At 37.8% G+C, this 11,451-nt stretch overlaps 2 protein-coding genes across 2 annotated transcripts in view; one reads left to right on the top strand and one right to left on the bottom strand.

The window, feature by feature from the left end:
- GPR183 (G protein-coupled receptor 183) overlaps positions 1–7,383 on the top strand; it is a 13,605-nt gene extending 6,222 nt beyond the window's left edge. The window contains exon 2 of the mRNA XM_012644451.1: positions 6,111–7,383. Coding sequence (XP_012499905.1) covers positions 6,129–7,211 — 1,083 coding nt within the window. The 5' untranslated portion in view covers positions 6,111–6,128 and the 3' untranslated portion in view covers positions 7,212–7,383. The remainder of the gene's footprint in view (positions 1–6,110) is intronic.
- UBAC2 (UBA domain containing 2) overlaps positions 1–11,451 on the bottom strand; it is a 175,336-nt gene that overhangs the window by 82,207 nt on the left and 81,678 nt on the right. The gene's annotated exons all lie outside the window — the stretch shown is intronic.

Here is an 11,451-nt window from a genome sequence, read left to right as displayed (position 1 = left end):
TCTAAGCTTCAACTACGAATAAAGGGGGAGGGGTGCCTCTCCTGGGAATCTGTAATTACAAGTCAGTCTTCTTGCAGATTTGGAGCTCCAAATTACCAATTCAGAGCTGAAGAATCCTAAGCTTAAAATAGTTTAAAAGTGGTCCTGGGTGGTATGGTCACTACTTCCCTGACAGATGTGAACACAGAACCTTTCTAAGGAAACAAAATGAACATTGAATTTATAAAACACATACACGCACCACACACACACAAATATACACATAAAAATAAGTTACCATGAGTTAGTGTCAGCAGCAGTAATAAATAGCAGAAATAGATATGCAAAGATTTTAGATACCAGAACTAAGAGGTCCAAAAACAAGTATATATATATTGTGTTTTAAGAAAATAAAAGAGTGAATTAAAAGCATGAATAAGGTGACTTTCATAAGTGTTCAAGAAATTTTGAAAAAGAATCAGGTAGAATTTCTGGAAATAAAATATAAAATACTTAAAATACCTTCAATAATTTAAAGTTATACCTAAAAAAATGATTAAAAGAGGAATTTATAATCCAAAGGCTGATACAGGTGTACTGTAATGCAAAGAGCTAGAAGAATACTCGTATGTATGAGAAAGGACACAGCAAAGAATTGTGAGATAACACTTCACTCAGATAATTGCACATTCCCAACGCTATACATTTCACTTCTAGATCCTCTAATATAAAAAGGTATCATTTCTGTAGTCTCAGGATCTAGCACATGGAAGCATTAAGAACAATTTTTGCTGAATAAAAGAATGCAGTTAATTCAAGTTTCAGGAAAGTAATTCATAAGATGATTGAAGGAGGGTATAAAGTAATATCTCTGAGGAAGATTATCATAAATTGGGATTGGCTGATATAAGAATGGAATAACAACACTCAAGTACCTCAAAGGATTTTCACCTCAATTTGGAGATCATAAAATTGGCTAAAACTACAGCATTAGAACATTACAGCATTAATAACACTGGATAGATACAAGCAAGAGCTAAAGTGACATACGAGAGTTATCTAGTGGAATCAACCTTCAAGAGGTTACTAAATATCCAAAATGAGCATATTTTGAAACAACCTCGAGTTTCCTTTACCTAAGATCATTTCTGAGTCACCCCGGTTACATGTCCACATTCTGCAAGTGCCCTTCTTTGGCCAACTCCAGCACAACAGCGGTCAGTAAGAGGGCCCCTCAACAGGCCTCCCCTCAGGGTACTACGATGTGTGGCCACAGGTGGCTTCCCACTTGGGAAGGTACCTCTCCTAGAAGTGGGCACCCCCTGCTCTTAGGAAGAGTTGTCCCTCTGCTCTGGAGCACCTGGGCCGTGGTGTGCCTGTGCTGTCTATATTTATAGGTAACAATGGCCCTTAAGGCCTAGACCACTTTGAAACCACAAACCCTCAATTCTTCAAGGGCAGCATGAAACAGCTGCCCCGGCAAAGGACTTAGCAGAGGAGCAGACCTGAAGCCGGGTCATCACAAAGAAGGATCCAGCATAACCTTTAACCTCTCGGACCCTCAGTTTCCTCACCTGGAAAGTAGGTAGGGGATAGCAAGACTCAGGCTGCTGTGAGGTTTCTATATGACTAGATTTAAAGGTAGGCACCCAGTAAGTTAATGCATAAATCTGAATTAAGAACACTGAATAGCAAGCTTTGAAAAGTATGTTAGATGACAAGGTTTTTGCAAGAAGAGCTGAATTAAAATTCTTTTCCATAGATTTAAAAAAAATTTTACCTATTTATTCATTTCAGGCAATTTATATTCAGTGTTAAAAATTTAGGATAGGCTGCACATGGTGGCCTATGCCTGTAATCCTAGCGCTCTGGGAGGCCGAGGCAGGAGGATCACTTGAATTGAGGTGTTTAAGACCACCCTGAGCAAGAGTGAGACTCCATCTCTACTAAAAATAGAAAAAATAGCTGGGTGCAATGGTTTGTGCCTGTAGTTCCAGCTTCTGGGGAGGCTGAGGCAGGAGGATTGAGCCCAGGAGTTTGAAGCTGCAGTGAGCTATGATGATACCACTGCACTCTAGCCTGCTCTAACAGAGTGGGACCCTGTCTCCAAAATCACTTGTACGATATTATGTTTTGGCATATATATCCATGCAGGCATCTTTCTGTGTGTGTGTGTGTGTGTGTGTATTTGTTTTTCTTCCCAAAAAAGTGGCAAGATGTATAATCTGCTTTCCCTACTTAACATAATTTCCTGTCAAGGAATAAACATCTATGTTTTTCCATTTTTGGTGGCTGCATTAAATTCCACTGTATGGCTAAATCATAAAATATTTAATCAATCCCCGAATGAGATACAGGAACTGTTTGCAATCAACACTATAATTATATAGTTAACACTGTTAAATACTCTTAAACTGTTCTGAAATCCTGGCTACTTCTAGCTCTACTTGGATGCCTATCTCATTCAGTGAAGCAGTCAGATGTGCATTTACAAACTGGCAAGCAATGGCACCTTCTTCTCTGAGTCTTACATTAGTGTCACTTTCCTAATCTCTACAATAATAATTATTCATATGGAAGATTCTCAGACTCCACAGTAAAGTTTTTTTTTTTATCTGCCATGTATTGTAAAGGCAATTCCCACGAAATTGCTTCAAAATACTCCTCAAAACATATGTTGATATTTTTCAGAAAAAAAGAAACATATTCACAGAGATTAGAAAAATATTAATAAAAGAAGTTCTTGATGCCTGTTCCTAAACTGCAAACCTTGCCTGGAATTTTCACCTCTCCCTTGTGTCTAGTCTCACTTCCTGAAAAGTTGCTTCTCACATGAAGCCCTTCCCAGCCAAATGGAAAAAATGTTTTCTTTTATTCCACAATGCAATCTTCATGATTTCCTATTTAAGAACCACTCCATTTTTTCCCTGCACAAAATATGAAGTCTATGTTTTTTGTCTTTTGTTTTCTATTTCATTACTTCCTGCAATTATCTTTATTATTTCCATTTTCTTTGGACAAATTGTTCTTTTCTAGCTTCTTGAGCTATATATTTAACTTACTTATTTTCAATCTTTTCTTTTTTTAATAAATGTATTCAAGGCTTTGCATCTACCTCAGATTAATGCCTTAGCTATATCCTACAGTTTTGGTGGACAGTATTATATATTATATTGCCATGTGGTTAATTTTCAAGAATGGTGTTTTGAAGGCCAACAGAGCCTGCTCCTTGGGTGCAACCTGAATGAGGATCCACACTTCATGCAGCCCAGTCACTGTCTGTGCTGTCAGGGCAAAGGCTACCGTCCTGACTCCTGCCCCTCAGTGTGTAGAGCATGAAGGATAGCTTAGGGAACACTAACCCCATTTCATTAGAAAGTTATAACTCTTCAGCCGGCATGGTGGTGCACGCCTGTAGTCCCAGCTACTTCGGAGACTGAGGCAGGAGGATGGCTTGAGCCCAGGAGTTTGAGGTTGCAGTGAGCTATGACAACGCCACTGCACTCTAGCCCATGCAACAGAGCAAGACTCTGTCTCCGAAAAAAGGAAAAAGTTAATTCTGATATTCGTGTTCTAAGAAAGAAGATTTAGAACACAGATTTCTTTGTTGTTTAGTTCTAAGCATTTCAAAATTTTCACTGTGATTTCTTCTTTAACCCATGAGTTCCTTAGAAACATATTTTTTAGTTTCCAAATTTATCCTTATCTTTTCATCACTGATTTCTAATTTCGCTGCACTGTAGTCAGGCAATGTGGTCTGCTAAATAATGATTTTCTGAAAGTTCTGGGACTTCTCTAATGACCTACCATGTGGTCAAATTTGCAGATATGCTCATGTGCCTTCAGCAGAAATTCTATTAGCTTTCAAATCATGATGTGTAAATCTTCTAAGTCTTTAATCTCTTTATCTGGTATATTCCAATAGAAATGTATATGATCTCCATGGTTGTGGATTTGCCGGTTTCTCTTTCAAATTTTGTCAAGTTTTGCTGTTACCTGCATATTTTATGATCGTTTTTGTGTTCTTTGTGTACTGTTTTTTTTTTTTAACTTTTATAGTGACCATCTTTATTCCTATTAATATTGAATTTGCCTTGAATTCTATTTTTTCTGATGTCAACATTGCTACTCTATCTTTTTATTGGTTGGGATTTGCCTGGTATATGGGTTTTCCCATTTCTTTTCAACCTTTCTGAATCACTTTGAGTTATATCTAAGCAGCATACAAAAGGATTTTTTAAAAATTTAAACCGTTTGGGACCAGCCTGGTCAACAGAGTGAGACCTCACCTCTACAAAAAATCTTTTTAAAAAATTGGCCAGATGTGGTGGCGCATACCTGTAGTCCTAGCTACTGCAGTCCCAGCTACTTCAAAGGCTGAGGTGGGAGGAGCACCTGAGCTCCAGAGTTCGGGGCTGCAGTGAGGTATAATTGCACCACTGCACTCCCGCCTGAGCAACAGAGCGAGACCCCGTCTCTAAAAAAAAAAAATCTAAACTGACAGTCTCTTTTAATACACAAGTTCAACCCACTTAAGTTTGTTATGACACATTCCTACCCTCTTATTTTGTGTTTCCTACTTGCCATCCTAATTCTTTGTTTTTTTCCATAGTCTCCTTTCTGATCTTCCCTTGGGTAATAAAATGTTCTATTTCCATCTCTGCTGTCTTTTGCTTTAGGTTATATTTCCAAACTGTAATGACTAACATCTCAACAGTGTATGTAATGCACACCTCTAACAGAAGCACAATGCCCCGATAACCTTAGTGCCTGCGACCATCACTGATTTAAGGTTATTAAAATAAAGTTACAGAGACCCAATTCATTTAATACAGTAGATGGAGAAGTAGATTTGTAGACAGTGCTTTGCATCATGGTAAAGATAGTCTTTTTCCTTTAATATATAGCAGCAGCATCACATCTGTTGAAAGTTTCCCTTAATTTTGATGACTTCCAGATGAGATTTATGCATAGACAGTTCTATAAGAGAAATTATTTTTCTTCTAAAAATAACCACGCAGGATTTATTATTCTTCCTGCTTTCATCAAAGTTCACCCTCACATATGGAGCTTTACTGTAGTAGTTTTTCATTTTTCAATTTAGGACTCAAAATTTCTGTCTTAACATTATAACATAACAAGAAGGGAATTTGAAAGGATCCAAGTGCTCATGAAGGCACTAGCTAGGCAAATTATGTATGAACACACTGGAATACTGTAGAACATCTATTAAATGTCTACATAAAATCTACATAAGACAAATATAAATATTACACTGATATGAAGATGTTAAGTGGCTAATCAGGGCACAAAATACCATGTGTGTGATGCTTGCTACTATGTGCAAACACAGGAATGTAAACTGCAAGCATCCATGGGGTACCGACAGAGTTTAGAAATTTAAAAATTTGCCTTGAAGTAGCTTAAGTCTTTTTCTCTCTCATTTTCTTTTTTATCCTTTTGTCATTTTAGTCATGGTTATCGTGGTCGTCTGCTTCTCTTTTTTAAAAGAAAATCTAACTTTCAGTTCCTGACATGGCCTAACCTTATTTCTCATACATTTAGGTTAACACAAATCAGATCACTGTGGTAAGTTCATATTTCACTACATAAATGTATGACTGATTTCATTTCCTGGCAGTGATATACACTTGGCCCCCCCCAAAAAAAAAAAAAAAAAGTCCAACTGAAATTCAATTTAAAAGCAAAGTTTAGCACCCGTCTAAAATGTGGGGTGCTTTACATAATTTTATTCTTAACCAAACAATGATTCAGAAAAGAAAGGGGAATTTCTGCCTAAAAAGTTATTACATTCCTTTTTCACAAAAAAATGCAATTGCCCTATTTAGATGGTTCGATTTCCTTTGCCGGGGCTTTGCCAACGCCACCAAATCATGACAGTAAAACCATACATTTTATTCTCTATTCTTCCTGTTATCATATATGCAACAATATTATATATCATAGATTTTGAAAAATTATATAAATATTATAACTAAAAATTATATATATGAGAGACACTTTATATTGCTTTGAGTTAAATGTGCTTTTTCTTTTTTTTTTTTTAACTGATGGGTAATGAAACTGGATGAATATGCTTTTAATTAAATGGCCTTTTTGTTTTTTTCTAGAGAGCTTGGCCACCACCAATGGATATAAAAATGGCTGACAATTTTACTACACCCTCTACAACCCCTCGGGGTGATGACTGTGATCTCTATGCACACCACAACACAGCAAGGATATTAATGCCTCTGCATTACAGCCTTGTCTTCGTCATTGGGCTTGTGGGAAACTTGTTGGCCTTGGTTGTCATTGTTCAAAACAGGAAAAAAATCAACTCTACCACCCTCTATTCAACAAATTTGGTGATTTCCGATATACTTTTTACCACTGCATTGCCTACGCGGATAGCCTACTATGCCATGGGTTTTGATTGGAGAATCGGTGATGCTTTGTGCAGGATAACTGCTCTGGTGTTTTATATCAACACATATGCAGGTGTGAACTTTATGACCTGCCTGAGCATTGATCGCTTCTTTGCTGTGGTGCACCCTCTACGATACAACAAGATGAAAAGGATTGAACATGCAAAAGGAGTGTGCATATTTGTCTGGATTCTAGTATTTGCTCAGACACTCCCACTCCTCATCAACCCTATGTCAAAGCAGGAGGCTGAACGGATTACATGCATGGAATATCCAAACTTTGAAGGAACAAAATCTCTTCCCTGGATTCTGCTTGGTGCATGTTTCATAGGATATGTGATTCCGCTCTTAATCATTCTCATCTGCTACTCTCAAATCTGCTGCAAACTCTTTAAAACTGCCAAACAAAATCCACTAGCTGAGAAATCTGGTGTAAACAAAAAGGCTCTCAACACAATCATTTTTATCATTGTTGTGTTTGTTCTCTGTTTCACACCTTACCATGTTGCAATTATTCAACATATGATTAAAAAGCTTCATTTTCCTGATGTGGTATGCAGCCAAAGACATTCATTCCAGATTTCTCTGCACTTTACAGTATGCCTGATGAACTTCAATTGCTGCATGGACCCTTTTATATATTTCTTTGCATGTAAAGGGTATAAGAGAAAGGTTATGAAGATGCTGAAACGTCAAGTCAGCGTATCAATTTCCAGTGCTGTGAAGTCAGCCCCCGAAGAAAACTCACGTGAAATGACAGAAACGCAGATGATGATACATTCCAAGTCTTTAAACGGAAAGTAAAAAGGATTCTATCTTGGATTTATAGCAAAGTAAACTGTATGACAAATTTTGCAGGACTTTTCTTATAAGGCAAAATGATTGTTCAACTTGAATTAAGATTCTTTTAAATTCCTTTCATTGGGCACTTTCCCACCTCCAACTTGGAAGTAAGCTCAAGAGAACATAAAGCAAAGTTCTACTTGTAAGCGAAGTAATATATCATAGGGAGGCTATCTTAATAACTCTCAATGTAAAAAGAAAAATTTTATTTTAATAAAAAACTTAATCATTAATATTTCCTGCCAATAGTTTGGCAAAAGAAAAAAGACTGATTAGATTGTATATTGCCAGTGTAAAAATGTTAATATTGTAACATATTTTTTTGGTAACGTATTTCTTAAATCGATGTTTCTTTTACTCTTTTGATTTTATCCCCTTGGTAACACCAGTTTTTTGTTTTGTTCTGAGTCATAAAACTGTTTCAGAGAACCTTTTGGAATAAAGACCAGGATGCTACAAAATTATGAGTATGTTGTTACTCAATGCTGTCCACTATCAGCAGGAGTTACAGGGAGAATATAATCAGCAATAGATAGATCTGATAGATTAGCAATGTTATAAATGATGATGACTGAGGCAACGAAAGCATCGAGCTTTCTCCCAAACAGCCAGCATAGACTTTCAGGGCCACTGCTTATGAATATGACAAGGACCATGTATGGAGTTACCCCACTGGAAAGAGGGTCTACTTTCTAAATTCTTCTTGGGAATAAAAAACATGCACATATGCTTGGTTTTCTTTGGATCTCTAGAGGATCATTTTCTCTTTTTCCCTTCAAGTTAGTAGCACCTTGTATCTGTATTTCAATAGTCTGGGTTCTCAGAAAGCTTTTTAGGGGAGGTGGGGGGATGATGAGCAGTGAGGGATATAGTTGTTACTTGCCTAAATAAGATAGGGAGTAAAATGCAAAATTATAAACTTACAAGTCCTCAGGATTCTTTACAACATTATATACTTGCTCAAATGAGTACCTTAGTATGAGTAGCTTACCTTTGCAAGTAGTCAACCTGTCTGCCAGCTCAAATTTGTTTTACCCACAAAATTACCCCAATACAGAATTTCTGTTGGCAATGATAATAATTTTGGTAATAGGAGACAAAGAAACAAAATGATCTATCATGAATTATATTTTGAATTTTTCCTGGACTTTATGCTCTGGATTTATTTTCTTTTAAATTCTTATCTTACTCATGTTCAACTTTCACCCTGTAAGAAAATTAATCGTAATGGTTGATTCAACAGCATTTATTGGTTTTTGTAATACCTTATAGAGACAGGTGAGACCACATAGATGAAAGTCAGAATCTAGTGCCTTGCCTTCTTCACTCTATCTATAAACTTTCCCAGGTGAAGGAGAAGAAAGGGCAAAACACTAAATTTTATGCAAGGTGGCACTTCGGCAGTCATTTGAGTTGGATCTGTAAAGAAAAACCACTGTGAAGGCTACTAAAGGAAAACCAGAAACAAAGCTTCCTTAATCTCAGAGCCTCTCTATGGTGCCCTAGTTCTATGACTACTTTGGAGCACAGACTCCATGGGATGTGTGAGCCAACGTGCTGCCTCATAGCAGATGAGAGTCTTCTCTGTGTGAATGGGGTCAACTCTCAGGATCCTTCAAACAAGAAAGTAAATACTCATAGCATTTGTAAAGGGATAACATTCTTTCATCTGTTTAGTTTTCTGCCTCTTCCTTCTACTGTATCACAAATCCATAGAAATAATTTTATCTAGTCATCAGTAGCCATACGGCCAAAAAGGTAAACTCTAAACCTAACTCTGACTAGTATTTTTAAAAAACTCTCTACTCCAGTCAAACTCGGCAAATCATTCTCCTTCAAAAGGCCTTTGCTGCGCATTTCACTGACCATTCATAGTACAGAATAGTAAATGTTAGAAATGGCAGCAGGTATATTTGAAGATCTCAATAATTTACAAAATAGTCTATATTATACAATGTCTTCCTTTTCACAAAACAGGATGAGCAGACAGTATCACCTGCAGTTTATAAAGAAACCTAAGTTCATAAAAGGCACCTGGTAAATTAACAGCATCATCAGGAACGTAACCCTAACTTGGTATCCTAGCCATAAAGAAGACAGAACTGAATCATGTGGACCCTGAAAAGGTATTGGAAGGCTTAACCACTTTATTATATGCTAGCAGGCCATATAATCCAAAAGTAGGACAAATAACCCAACAATAGGTCAATTATAAACTCAGCCAGGCTGTAAGCACCATGAGGACGAGGACCTCATCTGTTAACATACACAGCACCTAGCACAGAGCCTGGCACATAGAAGGTTCTCAAATATCCATTTAATTCAACAATACATGTTTTGTACTATTACTAGCAAAATTCTAAAACCCTACTGAAATATCTGTGAAGTTTTTAAATTCTCAGTGAAATAAAAAGTACCCTAAATGCTTAACTACATATGCTAGAGCACATGAGTAACTGAACACAGGTACACAATGTAGAATATATGCTCTTGAGGGCCCTGCAATTTAAATTAGACATATTGAAGGAGAGAGCTAATTAGCTAACAAGTGCATTTAACAGATACAAAAATAATTCTGTATTTCAAGAGGCAAGTGCAGTGGCTCCTGCCAATGACTACAAGGTGGTGTGCCATTTTAAAAGGGGAAGCACTGATCTTAAATTAGCCCTTAAAATGGTCTATTTTGGTGACTTTTCAACCCATTGTAACTTGTTATTCTCTGCAAAGCTAAAAATATTTGTTCATTGACTATTTGGGTGAAGAACAAGAAAATGAAAAGCATGGATATTAAAAGTGACCCAGTGACAGGCTCATTCTTTTTAACTCAGGGAGGACTACGTAAGTAGACTCCTCCCTGTAGACTACTACCAATGGAAAATTTATATTAAACTGAGAAAAACTGCTTAAAAAACAACACCCAAAAGGCTACTCAATTAAAGTCTTAATGAACTAAAAATGAACATTATTGATCATTTACTACATGCCACTTTCCAAGCACTGCACAGGCATTATGCCCTCCAATCCTCATTACCTTAAGAGAGGGTACGATTGTCACATTATTGTCCCCATTTTGCTGATGAGGAAACTAGAGCACCAAGGCCACATGGCAGGCTAGGGCTGAGATTGAAATCCAAACCATTCAGATGCCACCACCTGAAACATGCTCAGTAAGGGGCGACTCCATTCTTCCCTTTCCCATGGCCGCCTGTGCCTTGGACAACTCCCCAAAAACACATCTGAACTTCAGCTCCTCATCTTTCTCTGTTCAGCGCACCCTAATTTCTCTACAAACTCTACTTGCATTCCCTGTCAACCACACCCAACCATCCTCTGCTCAACCATCGCATTTGGATGGTGAACAAATCTGGGCTTGGGTTTTTTCCTCTTGCACACTCTCTTTCCCACCTTTTCTTTGCCCAGTATCATCATCCTAGTCTGGACGTTGGCCATTGCACACCTAAATTATTACAACCTCTTTCCCTATGAGGCCCTTAACTAGAGTCAGAAACTTTAGCCTTCCTTTAGGATGCTGTACCAGAAGTCAGCAGATTAAAGTTATAACAACAATAATAAATACTTGCTAACAATTACATAGCATAGTGGTCTATGCACTTTACATGTATAAACTCATTTAAAATTCACAATTATCCTTTAAGCCTTGTTCTATTTATTATCCTCATCTTACAGATGATAAAACTATGCTCCAGAGAGGTTGAGTAACTTGCCCAAGGTCACACAGCTAGTCAGTGGGGGAGCCAGGCTCTCCATGTGCACTCTGGCTCCAGCACTTGTACTCTTCATCACTGTATTTTCTCTCTTAAAACAAGTAAAATTATATGTTCTAGGTCCTCAGAAAGCCTTGAAAGTGACACTGCTCACCAAATAGCTTCATGTTCCCTCGTGGGGGATATGTGACTACTTCTGGCCAATGGGTTGGAGGCCAAAGTGGCATATGTCACTTCCAGGTTGAAGTGTTAGGGAGCAGTAAGGGATGTTACATCCAGCTCCTCTCCTGCCACAATGACTGGCAATGTTCTAGACCTACGGTCCCCAACACCCGGGGAAAACAGCGCTGCACATCACCACCTGAGCTCTGCCTCCCCCCCCCCCGCCCCCCGTGGAAGTTTGGCATGGTCTGGAGTTATTTTTGGTTGTCACAATTGGGAGGTACTACTGGCATCTAGTGGATAGAGACCAGGGA

This window comes from Propithecus coquereli, unplaced genomic scaffold (genome assembly GCF_000956105.1).
Source record: "Propithecus coquereli isolate 6110/MARCELLA unplaced genomic scaffold, Pcoq_1.0 Scaffold212, whole genome shotgun sequence".
Lineage (NCBI taxonomy): Eukaryota > Metazoa > Chordata > Mammalia > Primates > Indriidae > Propithecus > Propithecus coquereli.
The sequence above is the reverse complement of the archived record's forward strand: the minus strand, read 5'-3'. Positions and strand labels throughout refer to the sequence as shown.